This window comes from Schistocerca gregaria, chromosome 9, assembly GCF_023897955.1.
Source record: "Schistocerca gregaria isolate iqSchGreg1 chromosome 9, iqSchGreg1.2, whole genome shotgun sequence".
NCBI lineage: Eukaryota > Metazoa > Arthropoda > Insecta > Orthoptera > Acrididae > Schistocerca > Schistocerca gregaria.
In genome coordinates, this window is record NC_064928.1 from 165,183,083 (window position 1) to 165,209,252 (window position 26,170).

The following is a 26,170-nucleotide window of genomic DNA, read 5'->3' on the forward strand; positions in this document are numbered from 1 at the left end:
GAATAGCTTGTTCAAAATGTAGAATGAGGCCATTCAGGCATACACACTGACTGTCAAACTGATCCTCCACATCCAAACTGCTATTTCCCTAAGAGGAATGAACAGATTGCTAACCTTTCACACATACTTCCCCCTGACACAGCAGTCTTCCCAACTTGTGAAGTTTGTCTCTGTGGCTTACTTTAGTGGGAGGCAGGATAGTACTCGAGGCACCTTCTGTACCTCTTTAGCAGTTTATCTTACACATTAATTCATTGCAGCTTCCAACTGCATGACAGCAGGCAGGTCGATTGCAGCTGCCTACGCACAGTGACTAATTCATCCTGTGCCTAAGAACAGAATTCACAAAAGGGCTGCACTATTTATTTCATTATTTACTCATTATTACATATAACTGTGCATAAATCAAGGAACATTATGCAATAGGACCTTACCATATGAAGCAGTGCAGCTATTGTGACACTGACATCATAATTGGGAGGACAGAGCTGCTGTGTCCGATCATCCTGATTTGGGTTTTGTTGGGTCACTAAGGCAAATGCCAGGATGGTTCCTTAATCAAGGCCATGGCCAATCACATCTCCACATATACTCTGCATACCACTGCAAAGTGTACAGCAGAGGATATGTAGCACTGTACGAGTTATTAGGACATTTTCCCTTTCCCTTCACATATGGAGTGTGAGAAGAATGATTGTTTAAATGCCTCTGTGCATGCTAAAATTAAATTTACCTTGTCCTCATGGTCCCTTTGGGGGCAAAATGTTGCAGTTGAAGTATATTCCTAGAGTCATCACTTAAAGCTGGTTCTTGAAACATTGTTAGCACACTTTCTCAGGATAGTTTCCATCTTTCTTCAAGAGTCTTCCAGTTTGGTTCTTTCAACATCCCTGTGACACTCCCCCGCAAGTCAGAATAACCTGTGACCACTCATGTTGCCCTTCTCTGTATATGTTCAGTATCCTCTGCTAGTCCTATTATGTGTGGGCCCCACACATGTCTATTTCTACATCTACACTCTGCAAACAACAGTGAGGTGCATGGCAGAGAGTTTCTCATGTTCCATTCATGCATGAAGCACAGGAAGAATAATTGTTTGAATATCTCTGTGCATGCAGCAATTACTCTAATATTCCAGAATTTGAATCAAGAACAACTATCAGTATGAGTAACTTAGAACTAGATATCCTCGGAGCAGTGAAGCAACTAAACTCACTTAATAAAAGCAAGTCTTCTGCTCCAGAGTGAATATCACTTAGATTCCTTTCAGAGTATGCTGATGCAATAGTTCCATACTGTAAAGCAACACCCTCCTCGCGTGTTACCTTTCCTCAACAGAAGTAATCGATACCAAAAATATTTTTTTGAATAATATCTCAGCTGTTTTTCTAAAAGAATTTCATATGATTTTATACACGATAAAATCTGTAAAAAGAAATTACTTTATTTTCGTTGTTACAATTGGTATGTACTAGTTGTACTAGTGCTGAATGTATAGTTGAAATTATTTTTCTTTTAGAAACATTCCAAATTATGAAATATTTGGCACACTTAAAATTTCTATATATTAAATTTATTTCTCAATTCATTTATAAAATAATAATAGAATTTATCAGAAAGTCATTTGTCAAGAAATTTGTAAACTCTCTGGAATATTGCTAGTACCACAGAGTGGATTGGTAGTGGGTATGCCTCTGATGTGATTGGATGTGTTTTCATTTTTGGGGAATAACAATGTAAGTTTTGGATTTGGTGAATTGTAAATTGTAAAAACATTGCAATTTAGGAAAATTTGAGAGAATGAAATTAACATGAAAACAGAAATTACAGAGCACGCTAAGAAAATACAGGGTTTGCATAAAAAGTAATGAGGCTGAGCTTGTGAATCAAAATTTATTGTAGATATCGCTACAACTACTTGGTACTCTTCAATGTATGACCCTTGAGAGTCAACAACCCACTGCTTGAGAGATTTCCACGCTTTAAACACTGCCTCGAATGCTGAGTCCAGGATGGCCTTCAAGGCCCTTGTCATGGTGGCATGGACCTCCTCCATGGTCCCATGATGGTGTCCGTTCAGGGAAGTTTTTAGTTTGGGCAACAAAAAAATGTCTGGCGGGGTCACACTGGGACTGTAGGGGGGCTGGGGAATCATTGGAATCCCTTTTTTGGCCAGGTATCACCACCATGAAGCAGAAGTGACTTGGTGCATTGTAATGATGCAGTTTCTATCATCGACTATGGCTGGCCTCACATAATGGACCCTGGCTTTCAGTCTCTTGAGCACTTTGTAATAAAAAGCACCTTTGACAGTTTGGCCTCGGGGCACAAACTCATGATGAACCATGCCCCTGATGTCGAAAAACACAGTCAGCACGGCTTTCACATTCAATTTTCTCAGGCAAACCTATTTTTCGGCATGGGGATTCTGTGGTGTGCCTTTTGGCACTCATACACTTTGTATCCGAATTGCACTGAAACGCCCAGGGTTCATCCCCAGTGATAACGTTATCTAAAAATTCCAGATGAGCTTCAAGGCTCTGGAGATTGTATGGGCAGGCATCCACACATGCTTGCTTTTTAATGTCTAACGATATCCACATCTTAAAGCATACAGCCTTGTGTATCCTAAATCTAACAAGTTTTTTGGATAACACAATATTAACTGAAAGCATATAGACATGATCCATAAGTATCTAAATTTTTGTTGTTGTCATTTTTCATCGTCAGGAATGTTGTATATTAGATCATGTGATTTCTAAAGTTCTGTCCCATCTATTGACAGAGTTTAAATCTATGATACACTATATATATTAAAAACAAAGATTCCAAGACTTACCAAGCGGGAAAGCGCCGGCAGACAGGCACATGAACAAAACACACAAACACACACACAGAATTGCTAGCTTTCGCAACCGATGGTTGCTTCTTCAGGAAGGAGAGGGAAAGACGAAAGGATGTGGGTTTTAAGGGAGAGGGTAAGGAGTCATTCCAATCCCGGGAGCGGAAAGACTTCCCTTAGGGGAAAAAAAGGACAGATGTACACTCGCACACACTCCTTACCCTCTCCCTTAAAACCCACATCCTTTCGTCTTTCCCTCTCCTTCCTGAAGAAGCAACCATCGGTTGCGAAAGCTAGCAATTCTGTGTGTGTGTTTGTGTGTTTTGTTCATGTGCCTGTCTGCCGGCGCTTTCCCGCTTGGTAAGTCTTGGAATCTTTGTTTTTAATATATTTTTCCCATGTGGAAGTTTCTTTCTATTTTATTTACATCATCATTAATTTGATACACTATATAATTATGTTTTGTAATAGATTTGTGCTTTAGAATTTGATACATTTATGCCATAAGACTAAATGAATAGATCCTTTTTCAATTTTGAAATGGGACAATGTTCATAAATTGTACTGTAAAAATTAGGAATAGTATCTTACTACATCTGTGTGTATCACCTTATTAGTTAATTTTTTTTCATTGCATTTAGCTCCATTTATTAAAGTTCCATATGTGAACACTTTTTAATCCTATATACTTGGTTTTGCAACATATAAATAGGCAGATCATACGCTGTGTGATGTGAAGAAGGTATTGAACAGCACATTTAGTAAACAAAACAGTGTTTCAGGATTTGATATGAATGAGAAATGTAGGGAGAGAACCGAAAGGTGTGGACGGATCCATTAACCACACTGCTGTATGGCTGTACCCTTGCTGGTCCAGTCGACTTACAAGAGATCATAGGTGATGAGTAATGTACTCAAACATCTGCCAACTGACTGAGATTTGTAAATAGTTAACCAAGATTGCCACAGACAGTGTTAATGCACATAAATGTATGTTATTTCAAGAAAGGGGATTGACTTCCCAATGCATTATAAAACTTTAAATCACTATGTATTTTTTTTATTAGTTGTAAATGAATCTTCTAGACCTCGACATATGTAGGTTAGTTTGTATGTACAGTGAGCAAATAGTGTGGGAGACATTTATAGACAGTATAACAAGATGTATACATTTATGTAAATAAAATAGAAAGGAACTTCCACATGGGAAAAATATATTAAAAACAAAGATTCCAAGACTTACCAAGCGGGAAAGTGCTGGTAGATAGGCACAATGAATAAAACACACGAACACACACACACAGAATTTCGAGCTTTCGCAACCGGCGGCTGCTTCGTCAGGAAAGAGGGAAGGAAAAGGAAAGATGAAAGGATGTGAGTTTTAAGGGAGAGGGTAAGGAGTCATTCCAATCCTAGGAGCGGAAAGACTTACCTTAGGGGGAAAAAGGATAGGTATATACTCGCGCGCCCACACACACACACACACACACACACACACACACACACACACACACACACATTCACGCATATCCATCCATACAAACACAGACACAAGCAGACATATTTAAAGGCATTATTCATTGTGCCTATCTACCGGCGCTTTCCCGCTTGGTAAGTCTTGTATACATTTATGCTTTCACACTGTGATTTTGGTCCTCAATCTACTTGATTATGTCATCATTCAAAGCAATTTATGACTCTGTTTATCCGTATTTATCCTGAGTACAGCAATATTGTATCTGACTGGAACTTGAGTTGTGGTCAAATTCACGATTAGCTCTGTTTTAGGTATCCCTGGTCATTGCAACTGTGTGTGTTATAATAAATCACCCTCCTCTAACATTACCTTTTTTTTTATATAAAGAGAGGGGGTTAACCAATAAAAGTATACTATTGATTCTCGCATAGGTTAAAATTATCTCAACTGTTTCATTTAAAGAATTCATATGTTATTATCTATATGTATCAACAGTTAAAATTACTCTTCTTTTTAAAATAATTGAAATTACAAACTTTATGTCATACTTAAAGTTCATTGCACAATCTAACACTAATTATTAAATTTATTTCTAGATTGGTTTACAAAATAATGATATATTTAAGCGAAGATTCTTCTTTGGTAAAGAAAGTTTGTAAATTCTTTTGCTTTGTAAACTCTTTGGAATAATGTGAGTACCACAGAATGTAAGGAGTAGTGGGCATGCCCCTGATGGAAGTAGACGTTTTCTATGTTTGTCGCCAACAATGTAATTATTGTTCTCTCTTTTTTTTGTATGTGGAAAATGTAAAAATGGTGTATTGTTGAATGATGTCACAAAGAATAAAATTAAAAAATATTACAAGCAAATCTTCATGAGTTATTTAGTCAGCAAGAATCTACAATATTGGAATTTTAGGTGCAAGAGTGTACCACTAGACAAGACTTGGAGCCATCGACAACAACAATGAGATAATGAAGATAAGTAAACAGTTATTCCTTTGTATATCTACCAACTCTTGAAGCTTTCAGAATTTGTGCAAAGAAACATAATTTTAATGGTGATAAGTGGGAGGGTAATATCACAGTGTACAGCTACTGGTTGAGGCTAGATGTTTCTTATAATTACTCTTTACATATGATTGACCTTTTTGATATGTTTATGAACTTCATTCACTTTGTTGTGGTGAAACGTTTTTTGCTGGCTTGAAACCAGTGTGTTCTGGATTCGTAGATCAGTCCCCACATCATAAGCTCAGGTCCCAATTTTTTTTTTTATTATTTTGGCTTTTCATGAGTCAACATATCCTTAAATACTCTGCTTTAAGTGGCTGATTGATTTTTTGCCACATTCCTACTTGCGATTGGTATATTCTTCTGCTCTGTACCTGTTGTGAGTTTTTTGAGTCGGTTCACACATTGTACACTTAGGCTCTGAATTTCTCTTCTCTTTTGAAGATTTTGAAAGTGTGATTTTATGTATGTAAACTTGCAATTTGTAATTCTAATAATTTACCTTCTTTCTGCATTTATTTCTATAGTTTAGTGCTGTAATGTTGTAGTTTTGACTTTGTATTGTTTGTCTTGTGACAGAATGTTCCACAGACCTGAAAATCTGAATGCCATGTCCTGATGTATGTATAAAATATGACTTGCATAGTAGATATTTTTCTTATGGTTTCTGCAATACATTATGTATCAGATACTTCTATACATTTGTTTTAGTGCCTCAAGAATTTCGACGCAAATTCTAGAGACCCTCAGTTTTCCACCGTCCCGAACACCCGATGTTTTACGTACGAACATGAGAAACAGTAGAGTGTCTACCTTTTGTGTATGCACAGGGTAGACGTGTGTCAAGAGAGAGAATGCCACAAGGTTAACGGTTGATCGGTGGGGGCAAGTGGTTGTTTTGCTCGTCACAGACTTACATGACCAGCACTAGGAGCAAACACACCTTACTCCGTGATGGGGCTACATCAGTCATTATTGTGAATAAATGAATTGTGTAAAATAAAATAAAAGATACTTACTTTCACTTGGTTCCTTACTGACTCTCTAGAGTTGTAGATGGTGGACTTGTGAGAAACTTGAGAGATTTTTTGGAACTGTATTTATTGTAAAAGTAATCAATCATTTCTGATGGACTGGGAGTCACTAGATTTACGAAATATGATTCATTGATGTGAAACTGTTACATGGTGTTCTGTTAGTGGAAGTGAAATATAGTAGGGTTGATTTTAAAGTATCCTGAGTGTACACAATCATTTTAAGAGTATAGAAAATCCCCCCCCCCCCATGAACTATGGACCTTGCCATTGGTGGGGAGGCTTGCGTGCCTCAGCGATACAGATAGCTGTACTGTAGGTACAACCACAACAGAGGGGTATCTGTTGAGAGGCCAGACAAACGTCTGGTTCCTGAAGAGGGGCAGCAGCCTTTTCAGGAGTTGCAAGGGCAACAGTCTGGATGATTGACAGATCTGCCCTTGTAACAATAACCAAAACGGCCTTGCTGTGCTGGTACTGCGAACGGCTGAAAGCAAGGGGAAACTATGGCCGTAATTTTTCCCAATGATTAAATGATGGTGGCGTCCTCTTGGGTAAAATATTCTGGAGGTAAAATAGTCCCCCATTCGGATCTCCGGGCGGGGACTACTCAAGAGGACGGCGTTATCAGTAGAAAGAAAACTGGCGTTCTACGGATCGGAGCGTGGAATGTCAGATCCCTTAATCGGGCAGGTAGGTTAGAAAATTTAAAAAGGGAAATGGACAGGTTAAAGTTAGATATAGTGGGAATTAGTGAAGTTCGGTGGCAGGAGGAACAAGACCTCTGGTCAGGTGACTACAGGGTTATAAACACAAAATCAAATAGGGGTAATGCATGAGTAGGTTTAATAATGAATAGGAAAATAGGAATGTGAGTAAGCTACTACAAACAGCATAGTGAATGCATTATTGTGGCCAAGATAGATACAAAGTCCACACCTACTACAGTAGTACAAATTTATGTGCCAACTAGCTCTGCAGATGACGAAGAAATTGAAGAAATGTATGATGAAATAAAAGAAATTATTCAGATAGTGAAGGGAGACGAAAATTTAATAGTAATGGGTGACTGGAATTCGAGTGTAGGAAAAGGGAGAGAAGGAAACATACTAGGTGGATATGGATTGGGGCTAAGAAATGAAAGAGGAAGCCCCCTGGTAGAATTTTGCACAGGGCACAACTTAGTCATAGCTAACACTTAGTTTAAGAATCATGAAAGAAGGTTGTATACATGGAAGAACCCTGGAGATACTAAAAGGTATCAGATAGATTATATAATGGTAAGACAGAGATTTAGGAACCAGGTTTTAAATTGTAAGACATTTCCAGGGGCAGATGTGGACTCTGACCACAATCTATTGATTATGACCTGTAGATTAAAACTGAAGAAACTGCAAAAAGGTGGGAATTTAAGGAGACCTGGATAAACCGAAAGAACTGGAGGTTGTACAGAGTTTCTGGGAGAGCATAAGGGAACAATTGTCAGGAATGGGGGAAAGAAATACAGTAGAAGAAGAATGGGTAGCTTTGAGGGATGAAGTAGTGAAGGCAGCAGAGGATCAAGTCGGTAAAAAGACGAGGGATAGTAGAAATACTTGGGTAACAGAAGAAATATTGAATTTAATTGATGAAAGGAGAAAATATAAAAATGCAATAAATGAAGCAGGCAAAAAGGAATACAAATGTCTCAAAAATGAGATCAACAGGAAGTGCAAAATGGCTAAGCAGGGATGGCTAGAGGACAAATGTAAGGATGTAGAGGCTTATCTCACTAGGGGTAAGATAGATACTGCCTACAGGAAAATTAAAGAGACCTTTGGAGATAAGAGAACCGCTTGTATGAACATCAAGAGCTCAGATGGAAACCCAGTTCTAAGCAAAGAAGGGAAAGCAGAAAGGTGGAAGGAGTATATAGAGGGTCTATACAAGGGCGATTTACTTGAGGACAATATTATGGAAATGGAAGAGGATGTAGATGAAGATGAAATGGGAGATACGATACTGCGTGAAGAGTTTGACAGAGCACTGAAAGAGCTGGGTGGAAACAAGGCCCCCGGAGTAGACAATATTCCATTGGAACTACTAACGGCCTTGGGAGAGCCCGTCCTGACAAACCTCTACCATCTGGTGAGCAAGATGTATAAAACAGGTGAAATACCCTCAGACTTCAAGAAGAATATAATAATTCCAATCCCAAAGCAAGCAGGTGTTGACAGATGTGAAAATTACCGAACAATCAGTTTAATAAGCCATAGCTGCAAAGTACTAACATGAACTCTTTACAGACGAATGGAAAAACTAGTAGAAGCCGACCTCGGGGAAGATCAGTTTGGATTCCATAGAAATACTGGAACATGTGAGGCAATACTGACCTTGCGACTCATCTTAGAAGAAAGATTAAGGAAAGGCAAACCTACGTTTCTAGCATTTGTAGACTTAGAGAAAGCTTTTGACAAAGTTGACTGGAATACTCTCTTTCAAATTCTAAAGGTGGCAGGGATAAAATACAGGGAGCAAAAGGCTATTTACAATTTGTACAGAAACCAGATGGCAGTTATAAGAGTCGAGGGGCATGAAAGGATAGCAGTGGTTGGGAAGGGAGTTAGACAGGGTTGTAGCCTCTCCCTGATGTTATTCAATCTGTATATTGAGCAAGCAGTAAAGGAAACAAAAGAAAAATTCAGAGTAGGTATTAAAATCCATGGAGAAGAAATAAAAACTTTGAGGTTCACTAATGACATTGTAATTCTGTCTTAGACAGCAAGGGACTTGGAAGAGCAGTTGAATGGAATGGACAGTGTCTTGAGAAGAGTATATAAGATGTGGACAGTGTCTTGAGAAGAGTATATAAGATGAACATGAACAAAAGCAAAACGAGGATAATGGCATGTAGTCGAATTAAGTCGGGTGATGCTGTGGGAATTAGATTAGAATATGAGACACTTAAAGTAGTAAAGGAGTTTTGCTATTTGGGGAGCAAAATAACTGATGGTGGTCGAAGTAGAGAGGATATAAAATGTAGACTGGCAATGGCAAGGAAAGCGTTTCTGAAGTAGAGAAATTTGTTAACATCAAGTATAGATTTAAGTGTCAGGAAGTCGTTTCTGAAAGTATTTGTATGGAGTGTAGCCATGTATGGAAGTGAAACATGGACGATAAATAGCTTGGACAAGAAGAGAATAGAAGCTTTCAAAATGTGTTACTACAGAAGAATGCTGAAGATTAGATGGGTAGATCACATAACTAATAAGGAAGTATTGAATAGGATTGGGCAGAAGTGAAGTTTGTGGCACAACTTGACCAGAAGAAGGGATCGGATGGTAGGACATTTTCTGAGACATCAAGGGATCACGAATTTAGTATTGGAGGGCAGCGTGGAGGGTAAAAATCATAGAGGAAGACCAAGAGATGAATACACTAAGCAGATTCAGAAGGATGTAGGTTGCAGTAGGTGCTGGAAGATGAAGAAGCTTGCACAGGATAGAGTAGCATGGAGAGCTGCATAAAACCAGCCTCGGGACTGAAGACCACAACAAACAACAGAAAATTCCTCCAAACAGCATCATATCTTCGGAGAAGAAGTTGAGCAGATTGTCGCAGCTGGCTATCCTGAGAAGAAGATCAGCATAGCACCTCCAAGTAAGTCCAATAATGAAGGGGACATGTGAGTCTTGCACACCAGCACCTCATTGCTTCCTGTAGTTGCCAGAAACTGCCAGATTGTATTCTATTTTTTGGCATTATTTTGTACATAGTTTGGCAAACCTTATAGCCTGTTGTTTTCAAATTTTGTGAGGGGTATATTGTAAAGGGGCACCCTCCTCTAGTATTACCTTTCCTCATCAGTAGTAACTGATACCAAAAATATTTTTTTCGAATTTTGAATCAGTTAATAATATCTCAGCTCTTTTCCTAAGAGGATTTCATATGATTTTGTGCACAATGTGGTATAATTCACGCTAAAATCTGTAAAAGAAATTACTTTATTTTTGTTGTTACAATTGGTATCTACTAGCTCTGAATGTACAGTTGAATTTTCTTCTTTTAGTGACATTTGAAATTATGAAATATTTGGCACACATAAATTTACATTATTAATTATGTAATTTAGTACAATTTATTAAATTTATTTCCAGATTCATTTATAAAACAGAAATAGAAATTTGTTAGTACTCCAGAGTGGATTGGTAATGGGCATACCTCTGATGTGATCAGATGAGTTTTCAGTTTTGAGAATAACAATGTAACCTTTGACTTTGTTGAAGTGGAAATCGTAAAGACAGAAAAATGTGAGAGAATAAAATTAGAACCTATAATGTCAAGAATTTCAGCTTCCAGAATCAAACCCCAGATATGAAGAAATGGAGCCAACTACATGAAAAGAAATAAAATTTTTATTGTAAATCTTACTCCTCTTGAAGCTTATAAAAAAGAAATGATGTGAAGGAGGGCTAGATTACAACACTTAGCAATCATATACAACTGCTCTTTCAATGGAGATCCTTACCCAAAGGCAGGAAAGCTGCACAGGTCACACCAATATTCAAGGAAATTAGAATGAGTAATCCACTAAATTACAGGCCCATATCATTAATGTCGATATGAAGCAGGACTTAGGAACATAAATTGTGTTTGAACATTATGAGTTACCTTAAAGAGAACAATCTACTGGCACACAGTCATCACAGATTTATGAAATATTGTCTTGTGAAATACAACTACCTTTTTACTCACATGAAGTGTTGAGAGCTATTGACAAGAGGTTTCAATTTGATTCTGTATTTCTAGATTTCCATAAGGCTTCTGACACTGTACCACACATGTGGCATGTAGTGAAATTGAGTGCTTATGTAATATTGTCTCAGTTTGTGACTGGATTTGTGATTTCCTGTCAGAGAGGTCACAGTTTGTAGCAGTTGACTGAAAGTCACTAAGTAAAACAGAAGTGACTTCTGGCATTCCCCAAAGTAGTGTAACACACCCACTGTAGTTCCTAATCTATATAAACAATTTAGGAGACAATCTGAGCAGCCTTCTTAGGTTGTCTGCAGCTGAAGCTGTCATTTATCATCTAGTAAACACATCAGAAGATCAAAACAAATTGCAAAACAACTTAGGACAGATACCTGAATGGTGTATAAAATGTAAATTAACCCCAAATAATGAGAAGTGTGAGGTCATCCACATGAGTGCTAAAAGGAAACTGTTAAACTCCACTGTCTGGGATCCTTACCTGATAGAATTAACAAAGTACATTGAGAAAGTTTAAAGAAGAGCAGCACATTTTGTACTATTCTGCAATAGGGGAGAGAGTGTCACTGACATGATACATGATTTTGTTGCGGCAAAATCTCCTCATGAAATTTCAGTCACCTACTTTCTCCTTCGAATGCAAAAATATTTTGTTGACGCTAACCAACGTAGGAAGAAATGATCAACATAATAAAATAAGGGAAATCAGAGTTCGCACAGAAAGATATGGGTGTTTGTTTTTTCTGTGTGCTGTTCAAAAATGGTTCGAATGGCTCTGAGCACTATGGGACTTAACATCTGTGGTCATCAGTCCCCTAGAACTTAGAACTACTTAAACCTAACTAATCTAAGGACATCACACACATCCATGCCTGAGGCAGGGTTCGGTTCCGGACTGAGCACCTTAACCACGAGACCACCGCGGCCGGCTGTGTGCTGGAATAACAGAGAGCTATTGAGAAGGTGAGACCTTAACTTTTCCCAGCGAATTGAATGTTCAAATAACTTGCAGGTTTGCTGCCGGGTGACGTCGTCAAACACCGCTGATATTTCAACAGGAGCACACCCTGCCATTTGTGCCTTGAGAATGGCAGGGTGTGCTCCTGTCGAAATATCGGTGGTGTTCGACGATGTCAGCTGGCAGCAAACCTATAAGTTATTTGAATATAGTGAAGGTGTCCGCTGCTTGTGGTATCATGGTAGCATTCTCACTTCCCGAGTATGGGTCCCGGATTCGATTCCCTGCGGGTCAGGGATCTTTCACCTGCCCAGAGATGACTGGGTGGTGTTGTCTTGTCATCATCATCATCATTGTCATCATCATCATCATCATCATCATCATCATCATCATCATCATCATCCATCCCCATTACAGTGATAGGAAGGCAACATCAAACCACCTCCATTCGGACCTTGCCTAGTACAGCGGTGCAGGTCTCCCGCATCGTACCCCTACACACTGTCAAGAAGCATGGGATTCACTTACATTTAGAAGGTGGTTCGATGAACTGTATGCCAGGCACTGAAGTGTGATTTGCAGAGTATTCCTGTAGATGTAGATGTATCTTATTCTCACTATCCCTATGTGAGTGATATGTAGGGGGTTGCAGTATATTCCTAGAGTCATATTTTAAAGCCGGTTCTTGAAACTTTGTTAATAGACTTTCTCAGGATAGATTACATCTATCTTGAAGAGTCTTCCAGTTCAATTCCTTCAGTATCTCTCTGAAACTTTCACATGGAGTAAACAAACCTGCGACCACTTGTGCTACCCTTCTCGGTAGACATTCAACATCCCCTGTCCTATCTGGTACACATTTCACACACTTGAGTAATATTCTACAACCTGTCAATGACCTCCTTTGTAGACTGATTGCACTTCCTCAGTATTCTACCAACAAAGCAAAGTATGTTCCCTGCTTTATCCATGGCTTAACTTATGTGATTGTTCCATTTCACGCCCCTACTAAGTGTTATGCACAAGTTTTTTGGTTTGTTTACAGATTTCAACTGTGACTCACTGATGTTATACGCATAGTATACTACGTTTCTTTGTGTGCACAATTTTAATTTTCTGAGCATTTAACGCAAGTCACCAGTCTTTGCGCACTTTCAAATCTTATCAAGGTCTGACTGAATATTTGTACAGCTTCATGCAGACTGTACTTTGCTGCAGATAAATGACTCACCTCCAAAAAATTGTAGTTTACTACTAACATTGTCTGCAGGATGATTAATATACAGTACAAACAGCAAGGGAGCCCACACATTTCCCTGGAACACATCCAAACGTACTTCTACTTGTGTCAATGACTCTTTAGCCACTACAACTAGCTGCACCCTCCTTCCTCCTGTCATAAATTTTGTCTTATATTTCATATGATTGTACTTTTGATAATAAGTGTGGGGTGGTACTGTCTCAAATGCTCTTCATAAATCAAGAAATATTGCATCTACCTGACTACTTTGAGCCAGGAGGTCATGTGAAAAAAGTGCGGGTTGGTTTTCATATGATCTATGTTTTCGAAATCCATGGTGGTTAGCACGAAGACGGCTGTTCTGTTCAAGATATCTCGTTATATTTGAGCTCAGAATACATTTTAAGATTCTGCAACAAATGGATGCCAAGGATATCGAATGGTACTTTTGTGGATTATTCCTGCTACCTTTCTTGTAGACAAGTGTCACTCGTGCATTCTTACAGATACTGGGTATGGTGTTTTCTTTAAGGGATCTGGATAGATTATAGTTAACAGAGGGGCTAACTCAGTCACAACTCAACCTATACGCTACCTGTCCTATCCTCATATAGCATGTTGTGGGATATTCCATGTAAAGTAGGACACAGTTATGATTTTTAGAAGTTTAAAATTTGGTACATTTTATATCATGTTTAACAAGGCTGGACTTTTATTGTAAGGCAACAATGGTTTGTTGCCAATTATTGCTTTCCCTCCATAATTTTTGTAAGGCCATACATTTTTCATGTGATGAGAGTGTGAATTATTGGAGATTTTGGACTTTCATTCAAACTAATGTGCGGGTAATAATTAGTATATCATTATTTATATTACAGTTACATACCTTATGTGTTACATAAACAGTATAAAATTGAAGTATGTTACATATAGGTTAGGATAAATAATACAATACAACAACAATAACTTTCTTGTTACATGAGTCACTTTCATGTAGTTAAATTTTTATATTAAGAGGAATGTAACATCTAACTTTATCTTGTTCAGTAATTTACTTCTTTGTATGAATGTGTAACTAATATCACTATTAAAAACTTCCCAATTTCTACCAATATTGTAAAAACAAAAAATTAAATTTGTAACATGAGTCACAGTCATATTTTTTTAGGGTTAAAAAAAGAGGATGCCCTTAACAGCAGCAGAAAGATAGAAAAGGAGAAGAGAAAAGTTAAAGAGTGAAGGAAAATATGAAGAATTTAAGAAGTAGCATCTGGAAGAAGCTAGAAAAGTCAACAGAAGCAGAAACAAAAGTTCTTACAATTGAGTCAACATAAGCAACGACCTTTTTTGGAAGAAAGAAGAGGTAAAACTAGGAAGAGAGTTAGAAAACATATGCAAAGTAAGATACAAGATCAGCAACCTAGTGAAGCTGGTTTGGCACCGTATAAGTCATATAGTGCTCTGGGTAAAGTCACGGCTTGAGTCAATCATTTTTTGCCATTTTCACCACAGCATAAAGTTGTACTATTTGTCTGTAAGTTGCAGTGACTTGTGTGGAAATTCATCAGATGGAAAGTCAGAAACACCCAGTCATGGCAGCAGTCCACAAAATAGAGGCCTTAGTTGTGAAACTAGACACATGGTAACTGGTTTCCATTGTCATGACAATGTTAGTCACCTGTCACCAGGCAGGAAGGACACAACAGTGATTAGAGAAAATAACGAGAAGACAGAGCACTCATTTCCATAACTTAGTCATGTCCATAATGGAAACACATGAGGTATTCAAACACGAACACCCTGAAGTTCAAATTGGGAAATCAAAGTTAGCAGAAATACGGCCACACATGTTCAGTTAAACAGCAAACTACTACATATATTTGTATAAATATCATGAAAGTTTATTTTACACAGAGTACGCGAAGGAGCTTGCCCCCCTTCTTGCAATGGTGTACCATAGGTCTCTAGAAGAGCGAAGCGTTCCAAAGGATTGGAAAAGGGCACAGGTCATCCCTGTTTTCAAGAAGGGACGTCGAACAGATGTGCAGAACTATAGACCTACATTTCTAACGTCGATCAGTTGTAGAATTTTGGAACACGTATTATGTTCGAGTATAATGACTTTTCTGGAGACTAGAAATCTACTCTGTAGGAATCAGCATGGGTTTCGAAAAAGACGGTCGTGTGAAACCCAGCTCGCGCTATTCGTCCACAAGACTCAGAGGGCCATAGACACAGGTTCACAGGTAGATGCCGTGTTTCTTGACTTCCGCAAGGCGTTTGACACAGTTCCCCACAGTCGTTTAATGAACAAAGTAAGAGCATACGGACTATCAGACCAATTATGTGATTGGACTGAGGAGTTCCTAGATAACAGAATGCAGCATGTCATTCTCAATGGAGAGAAGTCTTCCGAAGTAAGAGTGATTTCAGGTGTGCCGCAGGGGAGTGTCATAGGACCGTTGCTATTCACAATATACATAAATGACCTAGTGGATGACATCGGAAGTTCACTGAGGTTTTTTGCAGATGATGCTGTGGTGTATCTAGAGGTTGCAACAATGAAAAATTGTACTGAAATGCAGGAGGATCTGCAGCGAATTGACGCATCGTGCAGGGAATGGAAATTCAATCTCAATGTAGACAAGTGTAATGTGCTGCAAATACATAGAAAGATAGATCCCTTATCATTTAGCTACAAAATAGCAGGTCAGCAACTGGAAGCAGTTAATTCCATAAATTATCTGGGAGTATACATTAGGAGTGATTTAAAATGGAATGATCATATAAAGTTGATTGTCGGTAAAGCAGATGCCAGACAGATTCATTGGAAGAATCTAAAGGAAATGCAATCCGACAACAAAGGAAGTAGGTTACAGTACGCTTGTTTGCCCACTGCTTGAATACTGCCTAACAGTGTGGGATCCGTACCAGATAGAGTTGATAGAAGAGTTAGAGGAGATCCAACGGAGAGCAGCGCGCTTCATTACAGGATCATTTAGTAATCGCGAAAGTGTTACGGAGATGATAGATAAACTCCAGTGGAAGACTCTGCAGGAGAGACGCTCAGTAGCTCGGTACGGGCTTGTGTTAAAGTTTTGAGAACATACTTTCACCGAAGAGTCAAGCAGTATATTGCTCCCTCCTACGTATATCTCGCAAAGAGACCATGAGGATAAAACCAGAGAGATTAGAGCCCACACAGAAGCATACCGACAATACGAGACTGGAATAGAAGGGAGAACCAATAGAGGTACTAAGGGTACCCTCCGCCACACACCGTCAGGTGGCTTGCAGAGTATGGATGTAGATGTAGATGTAGAAAGTTTCATTAATGCTATCAGCAGCCTTCATGTGAAACATGATAATATTCCAGCCTACAGCAACACATTTGTATCAAATATCATACGCCAGCCACCCAGTGAACTTTGATGGCAGAATGAGTGTAACACATTTCAGAATGGTTGAGGTTTCAACAAAGTCTATAAAATTGTTATGCTGGAAATTGTGAGCTTATTATGGTATGTTTGGGAGATGGAAGAAAATGACTCTAAAATTATTAAAGTCAATGATATAATGAAATACATAATTTCCATGATTCCACAGTTTCTTCTTCATTGCTATACAAAGAGAGCTCAGTCTGCATCTTATTATGAGCAAAAGGAAATGGTTCTGAGCCAAGATTCTAAGCAGCTTGCATTGCTGTATATCGATTTGCTGAAAATTACACTTGTGTTTATCAAGATGAGGGTGAAAAGTGCACACTGGGCACAAGCACAAGTTAGAAGTTTCACTGTGTTGCTGTGGCATTCAGATTCTCATCACCAAATTTTTGTTCTTTCAGACAAATTAACCCATACCAAGGATACTGTGATTGCAAACATTATCAAGGTACTGTCAACTATACCTGAAAATGTAAAGGTAGTAACAATATGGTCAGATAGGTACCTCGCAGTTTAAAAACGAATATATTACTGCTGCTGTACCTCAACTTCAATCATTCCACAATATGGAAATCTATTGGAACTTTATTGCTACATCCGATGGTAAAGGAGCTGTAGATAGAATTTGTGCAGTTGTGAAACGGCAAGTGTGGAATGCAGTGAAAAGGCAAAAATTCATAGTAGTGATGCATCAACTTTTGCTCAGGCAGCTACAAGTACCACAGCTATGCAGGCTTTTCTTATGTCTACTGATGAAATTGAAGGAATCGTTGTGAAATTTAATCTGGTTAAAATATTTTGTTTGGCACCATCTGTACCAAACATAAACAGCACTCTCTGCTTTCACTACGAGAAAGGAGTACTACAAACATTGCTGTCTCCAAAGAATTTGCCTGCTGCAGATCATCAGACTGCTGAGACTATAGAAGTTGTAAAAATTGGAAACTGGAACAAAGTAGAATGTTGTTGTTGTTGTGGTCTTCGGTCCTGAGACTGGTTTGATGCAGCTCTCCATGCTACTCTATCCCGTGCAAGTTTCTTCATCTCCCAGTACCTACTACAACCTACATCCTTCTGAATCTGCTTAGTGTATTCATCTCTTGGTCTCCCTCTACGATTTTTACCCTCCACACTGCTCTTCAATGCTAAATTTGTGATCCCTTGATGCCTCAGAACATGTCCTACCAACCGATCCCTTCTTCTAGTCAAGTTGTGCCACAAACTCCTCTTCTCCCCAATTCTATTCAATACCTCCGCATTAGTTATGTGATGTACCCATCTAATCTTCAGCATTCTTCTGTAGCAACACATTTCGAAAGCTTCTATTCACTTCTTGTCTAAACTATTTATCATCCATGTTTCAATTCCATACATGGCTACACTCCATACAAATACTTTCAGAAACAACTACCTGACACTTAAATCAATACACGATGTTAACAAATTTCTCTTCTTCAGAAACACTTTCCTTGCCATTGCCAGTCTACATTTTATATCCTCTCTACTTCGACCACCATCAGTTATTTTGCTCCCCAAATAGCAAAACTCCTTTACTACTTTAAGTGTCTCATATTCTAATCTAATTCCCACAGCATCACCCGACTTAATTCGACTACATGCCATTATCCTCGTTTTGCTTTTGTTGATGTTCATCTTATATACTCTTCTCAAGACACTGTTCATTCCATTCAACTGCTCTTCCAAGTCCCTTGCTGTCTCGGACAGATATACAATGTCATCGGCGAACCTCAAAGTTTTTATTTCTTCTCCATGGATTTTAATACCTACTCCGAATTTTTCTTTTGTTTCCTTCACTGCTTGCTCAATATACAGATTGAATAACATCAGGGACAGGCTACAACCCTGTCTTACTCCCTTCCCAACAGCTGCTTCCCTTTCATACCCCTCGACTCTTATAACTGCCATCTGGTTTCTGTACAAATTGTAAATAGCCTTTTGCTCTCTGTATTTTATCCCTGCCACCTTTAGAATTTGAAAGAGAGTATTCCAGTCAACATTGTCAAAACCTTTCTCTAAGTCTACAAATGCTAGAAACGTAGGTTTGCCTTTCCTTAATCTTTCTTCTAAGATAAGTCGTAAGGTCAGTATTGCTTCACGTGTTCCAGTATTTCTATGGAATCCAAACTGATCTTCCCTGAGGTCGGCTTCTACTAGTTTTTCCATTCATCTGTAAAGAATTCGTGTTAGTACTTTGCAGCTATGGCTTATTAAACTGATTGTTCGGTAATTTTCAAATCCGTCAACACCTGCTTGCTTTGGGATTGGAATTATTATATTCTTCTTGAAGTCTGAGGGTATTTCACCTGTTTTATACATCTTGCTCACCAGATGGTAGAGTTTTGTCAGGACTGGCTCTCCCAAGGCCGTTAGTAGTTCCAATGGAATATTGTCTACTCCGGGGGCCTTGTTTCGACTCAGGTCTTTCAATGCTCTGTCAAACTCTGCACGCAGTATTGTATCTACCATTTCATCTTCATCTACATCCTCTTCCATTTCCATAATATTGTCCTCAAGTAAATCGCCCTTGTATAGACCCTCTATTTACTCCTTCCACCTTTCTGCTTTCGCTTCTTTGCTTAGAACAGGGTTTCCATCTGAGATCTTGATATTAATGCAAGTGGCTGTCTTTTCTCCAAATGTCTCTCTAATTTTTTGGTAGCCAGCCTCTACATCTTTACATTTGTCCTCTAGCCGAACCTGCTAAGCCATTTTGCACTTCCTGTTGATCTAATTTTTTAGACATTTGTATTCCTTTTTGCCTGCTTCATTTATTGCATTTTTATATTTTCTCCTTTCATCAATTAAATTCAATATTTCTTCTGTTACCCAAGGATTTCTACTATCCCTCGTCTTTTTACCTACTTAATCCTCTGCTGCCTTCACTACTTCATCCCTCAAAGCTACCCATTCTTCTTCTACTGTATTTCTTTCCCCCATTCCTGACAATTGTTCCCTTATGCTCTCCCAGAAACTCTGTACAACCTCCAGTTCTTTCAGTTTATCCAGGTCATACCTCCTTAAGTTCCCTCCTTTTTGCAGTTTCTTCAGTTTTAATCTACAGGTCATAATCAATAGATTGTGGTCAGAGTCCACATCTGCCCCTGAAGATGTCTTACAATTTAAAACCTGGTTCCTAAATCTCTGTCTTACCATTATATAATCTATCTGATACCTTTTAGTATCTCCAGGGTTCTTTCATGTATACAACCTTCTTTCATGATTCTTAAACCAAGCGTTAGCTATGACTAAATTGTGCTCTGTGCAAAATTCTACCAGGCGGCTTCCTCTTTCATTTCTTAGCCCCAATCCATATCCACCTAGTATGTTTCCTTCTCTCCCTTTTCCTACACTCGAATTCCAGTCACCCATGACTATTAAGTTTTCATCTCCCTTCACTATCTGAATAATTTCTTTTATTTCATCATACATTTCTTCAATTTCTTCGTCATCTGCAGAGCTAGTTGGCATATAAACTTGTACTATTGTAGTAGGAATGTGCTTCGTGTCTATCTTGGCCACAATAATGCATTCAATATGCTGTTTGTAGTAGCTTACCCACACTCATATTTTCCTATTCATTATTAAACCTACTCCTGCATTACACCTATTTGATTTTGTATTTATAACCCTGTATTCACCTGACCAAAAGTCTCGTTCCTCCTGCCACCACACTTCACTAATTCCCACTATATCTAACTTGAATCTATCCATTTCCCTTTTTAAATTTTCTAACCTACCTGCCCGATTAAGGGATCTGACATTCCACGCTCCGATCCGTAGAACCCCAGTTTCCTTTCTCCTGATAATGAGATCCTCTTGAGTAGTCCCCGCCCGGAGATCCGAATGGGGGACTATTTTACCTCCGGAATATTTTACCCAAGAGGACGCCATCATCATTTAATCATACAGTAAAGCTGTATGCCCTCAGGAAAAATTACGACTGTAGTTTCCCCTTGCTTTCAGCTGTTCGAAGTACCACAACAGTAAGGCCGTTTTGGTTAGTGTTCAGGGCCAGATCCGTCAATCATCCAGACTGTTGCCCCTGCAACTACTGAAAAGGGTGCTGCCCCTCTTCAGGAACCAGACGTTTGACTGGCCTCTCAACAGATACCCCTCCATTGTGGTTGCACCTACGGTACGGCTACCTGTATCGTTGAGGCACGCAAGCCTCTCCACCAAAGGCAAGGTCCATGGTTCATCACACTGAAGAGACTATAGAAGTTGTAAAAAATGGAGACTGGTACAAACCAGAATATGATGGTAAAATCTATGCTGGAGAGGTACATGCAATTTTTGGAAACTATTATCTGATCAGTGCAATGGAGCATGCTGGTCACAATTGGAAATGACCTGCAAATTGTACACACAGGACACAATTATAAATAAAATTAATCCACCTGCTGTTGTCAATACAAGATGACATTTTCAATTCTCTGAATTTTAATAGAATTTACAGTTTATTTTCCCAGTTGTCCTGCTCTTATAATTTTTCACAGTGTTTAAAAAATGAAAAATTTATTATATTTGGTAAATAACATCAAATGTTTATTTCCCTGCTCACAGGAAAAACTTTTTCCAACAATAAGTAGTCAGGTAACATTGAGTCACATGCTTTATTCCAATATATTACAATATTTTTACATTATATAAATATTTTTAGAAATCTGTAAGAGTGTCATTCGAATGCCAACCTATTTTCCATTTTCTGTGATAAAAACCAGATCCATACTACTAATAGTTTGAAGACACTTTTGACCTAAATTGTACATTAGCAGCAGGATGTCCCAAATTTGTAATGTGAGTCAGAATATAAATTACTTTCTTGTTCTTTAATTTTAATGCTCTTCACTGCTTAAATATTTATTCAAGATCTTTGCCTGAATAACACAATGTATGGAGAATTATTTACAAAAGAAAATATAGGGTGCAGTCAAATTAGAGCTTGAAAAACAGTTCCTGATCATGGTAACAGTTTACAGGTCACCTATGGGAGACATTCAAAAATTTCTTTCTCAGCCAGAAACAGTTCTTACTAAACTTTATAGAAACAATAGTAATGTCACCGTTATTGGTGACTTTAACATAAACTTACTCACAAAAAATAACAACCAGAAACTATTTGAATCACTACTGTTAACCTACAATCTGATCCCCATGATGTCATTCCCAAGAAGAGTGTATGGGGACAGCAAGCCCCTGATTGATAATCTGTTCCTAGATCCCACAAATTACAAGGAAGTGATGACACGGGCAATAACAAATGGTCTGTCTGTCTGATCACCTTAAAACTTGCCAGCAGAGAAACAACACATGACCGTTGTAACCAAGTTAAACATGTTAGATCAATAAATGCTGAATCTACTTATGCCATGAACAATGGGAGGAAGTATACCAGGCCGACACAGTGAATGAGAAGTTCAACTCATTCCTGAACTTATTCTTTAAACATTTGGAATCTTCTTTCCCCCAAAGACAGATTAAAATCAAACCAACCTGTAGTAAAAGGAAAGAGTGGCTAACTACTGGCATAAAAATATCACGTAACAAAAAGAGAGATCTGTATGTACAACAGAGGACTAGTACAGACCCAGCAGTAAAGTTACACTACAAGAAATACTGTAAAATTCTAACAAGTGTAATCAAGAAGGCCAAACAGTTGCACTATGCACAAAAAATTAGCAACTCAAACAATAAAATAAAAACCATATGTCGATCATAAAAAGTGAAACAAATAGGAACATAAAACCTGACAATAATAAACACAAAGTTGCAGCCTCAGATTTCAACAATTTTTTCTCTCTGTAGCTGAAAAAACAGTGAACCATAATAAACAGTCTCACACAGAAGCTATTGAACTACTTAACCACATGCAAATAACATCTAAAGTAGTACTTTATTTCAGAAGTACAACCCCTAAAGAAATTGAAAAACCATAAAATTACTCAAAAACTCAGATTCATGTGGATACGATGGCATATCAAGTAGGATTTTAAAATCATATGCAGACTTAATCAGATATTGTGCTATTTGTGTAACCAATCTGTGGAAACTGGTATGTCCCCAGACAGATTAAAACATGCAGTAGTGATGCCAATTCACAAAAGTGGAGCAAGGGGTGAAATATCCACCTATCGGCCCATCTCCCTGCTGCCAGTATTCTCAAAGGTGTTTGAGAGAATAGTGTATGATAGGATTTATAATCACACTACACAAACTGGCTTACTGGCTCCTACACAGTTCGGCTTTCGTAAGTGCTCCTCCACAGACAGAGCTATATTTAACCTAACATATGAAATTTTAGATGAACTAAATTACAAAAGGTATCCAATGGGGTTATTTTGTGACCTTGCCAAGGCATTTCATTGTGTAGATCACAACACACTCTTAAAAAGCTTCCACATTATGGCATTAAAGACAAGTCTTTGACTTGGTTAGAATCATACTTACAAAACAGGAAGCAAAGGGTTGTCTTAGGCTCAGTTCTTGGGCCATTAATTTTCCTGATCTACATTAATGATCTATCAATCAAAATTAACAACAGAGCAAAAATAGTAATGTCTGTGGATGATCCAAGTATCCTCTACAATGCAGGATATAGACATGACAGACAGTCTCTACTCAAGCACGCAAATGATTCACTGCAAATAGTCTAACCTTAAATCTTTCAAAAACCAATGTGATACAGTTTCTGACAAAAAATAAAAAAAAATAAAGCTCCTGAAATACAATCACACAATTAATGAAACCACACATACAAAATTACTAGGTATCCGGATAGACAGTCACCTAGGATGGAAAGAACACATTGATCAGCTGCTCAAGAAACTGCTCATTTCAATAGCATAAAAATATGCACTGTCACTTATTCTACTATTTTAAACATTCACTATATTGTTTTTGGCACAACGCAGGCTTTAATACTGCAAGCAAGTAATTGTTCTTGTTAAATAAACCAATGCCTGGCAATGTAATGTATAAATGTTCATGTACTACTGTAATTGCATCAAATGGCTTGTCCTACATTACTTGTACTGGCTGTATAAATGTAATCAACAGGACCAAATAAATAAATAAAAAATAAGTAAAAATAGAGTGATAAAAAGTCAACATAATTAACCACTGATTTCAAAATGTAACATGAGTAACCATGGAATCTCCCTTATGTATGCTGTGTGCTGTCTATTTTGGCCCATTGATTTGCACCGTATCACCTTGACAAATCCTGTACCATTCTGAGATTATCTCTGGATTAATAAAGAAGTAAATAAATATACTATTTTATGTAATGAAGATTACACTAACGGATTGAGCAGTATTGTAGCCTTAGGTTTTAGTTAGGTAGAGAAAAGAGAATCTGGTGTTAAATTAATGGTGTCGACAAATGTGACACCAGTATTTTAAGAACACAGCTAATCTACTCTGCAAAATCAAGTGTTCATATTTCTCTTTTAGGTGGTTTCTACTTACACAAGCTGTCTATTAGGACCTGTGTTTGGTTTGGCAATACATATGTTTTTAAGATTTTGCATTGAGCAAAGCAATTTGTTTTTCGCCAGTTTCTCAACCAGTGAAAATGTTGCTTGGAAATATAATTAATACCCTGACAAACAAAAAATGCAGATAACAAACTGCAACGTAACATCAACTGTACTGCAGACGACAGCAAGTGAGGTGAACAGCAGTATGTGCTGCTGAGTAACATAATTATCCACCCACAGATGATTAAACACCATCACCGAGACATCTATGGGTGAAGAGAAATATAAATTGTGCTTTGGTGAAGGCAGAATTGTCCTAACATTAGAAGTTTACAGTATCTGGCTAATACAAGATACCTTGAATTGCTTTTCAAGCTCAATTTTTGCGATCAACTCGGAGAAAGTCTTACAATGATTCGGATTAGTATAGCACTGATACAATACACTATTCAGGGATTTTAATACCAAATTTATGTTACATTTTACACGCAACACATTTTGCATATTATACACAACACTTCCAATGTAAGGAGCAAGTTAGGAAAATTATCGTCTGGTTGACAGATGCAACGCTGCTGCCGATCGACGAAATTACCCATTTCTAGCGCGAGTGTCCCGGAGGCTCCTTTCCGTCCGGATTATTTCTTTCGACACATAAGTTCTCTTTCGTACTATTGAGCCAAACTTTACCTTACTACTTCGTAAGTGCCACTATGCTTTTTTTTCTTTTTTACCGCGTTTATATAGTAAACCAAATTTGACAGAAAGCTTCGGATTTCCGTGGACCTTACCTTGGACAACAGGCAATATGTTTACGCGGAGTTCTCAAACCCGGATACCGTAAAACGGTTTCACAATACCGTTTCAGGTTAGTCATTTACACTTGTAAACATTCCAAAATCGATTCTGGAAATCCCTTCCTAGCAGCCGATTTTCGCTCCCAAGTAAACGCACAACCTTTCTTAAAACGTGCTTGGGTTGTCAGGTTACCTTATATTGCAAACATTCAGCCAATGTAGACGGAGTGACTTATTGTGCAGTGAAGGAGACGCAGAAATATTAGACTGAGCATTTAGTTGTCTACTTATAATCTTTAAGTGTTCAGAAATAGCGATTGTACTGACAAAATCAGAAGTGTAACAACTGTTTTCCAGACGTATTCAACTGGGCTAGCAAATCCGCTTCAGAGTTCAGAACTTGGCATGTAAAGAGTTTCCGAAATTCGTTTTTCATCTTTCGTAACGTGTATCGCACGTTAACATAGTTTCTACTTGCTAGTGAATAACAGGTCAGCCTTGGCTGGGGGCCTTGGTTTGTAACTCAATGGTATGGTTACTATGGTAACTACTAACTTGAATTTCAATTGTCAAACAATACCAAAGATCTTTGATATTAAGTGCTGCGCAGTAAGATCACTGGTACTGTTTAATTTGTATTTGTAAACACCAAACAGTTGCAGACAGCAGTGCGCTGACGTGTGTACGTCTGTGTCGGTTATGGTGAAATATTTATGAAAGAAAAGTTACATGTGGGAAGCAGTAACCTTAACTGATCCGCGGAACATTCACGCTGGAAATGGTTAGTTGAACCGTAACGACAACGCTCGTGTAATTTTCTCTTTACAAGGCAATATTTATCCTAATACTTCGCTTTGCATTGTAAGTGTTGTATATAATATTCTGCGAAATGAGTTGCATGTAAAATTTAACAAAAATTTGGTACTGGATGAAAATCATTGAACAGTGCTCAAGTATTACGACAATCCTTGTCATAGTTTTAGAACTTTATCCAAGTGACTCGCAAAAATGGAGATTTAAATGCTAACTAAGCCAAGGTCTCTTGTAATTTTTATTAGCCCAATTCAGTAAACTTTGTATATGCTATGAAGATTAAGATAACTCGGTTTCTATT

The 26,170-nt window shown here is 38.1% G+C and overlaps 2 protein-coding genes across 21 annotated transcripts in view; one reads left to right on the forward strand and one right to left on the reverse strand.

Moving 5' to 3' along the window:
• Window positions 1-25,403, reverse strand: part of LOC126292258 (zinc finger protein 501-like) — a 146,357-nt gene extending 120,954 nt beyond the window's left edge. The window contains exon 1 of one of the 3 annotated variants that reach the window (XM_049986157.1): window positions 25,250-25,403. The gene's annotated coding sequence lies outside the window, so the exon portion shown is untranslated. The other 2 variants (XM_049986155.1, XM_049986156.1) reach the window with 2 other exon arrangements.
• A 276-nt stretch (window positions 25,404-25,679) lies between these two features.
• Window positions 25,680-26,170, forward strand: part of LOC126291830 (gastrula zinc finger protein XlCGF57.1-like) — a 308,343-nt gene continuing 307,852 nt past the window's right edge. For 15 of the 18 annotated variants that reach the window (XR_007551891.1, XR_007551890.1, XM_049985528.1 and 12 more), the window contains exon 1: window positions 25,712-25,837. Coding sequence is in view for 16 of the 18 variants with exons in the window: in XM_049985528.1 (XP_049841485.1) it covers window positions 25,835-25,837 (3 nt within the window). In the remaining 2 variants the exon portion in view is untranslated. Of the gene's footprint in view, window positions 25,838-26,170 lie in introns of all 18 variants that reach the window. The other 3 variants (XM_049985529.1, XM_049985538.1, XM_049985540.1) reach the window with 3 other exon arrangements.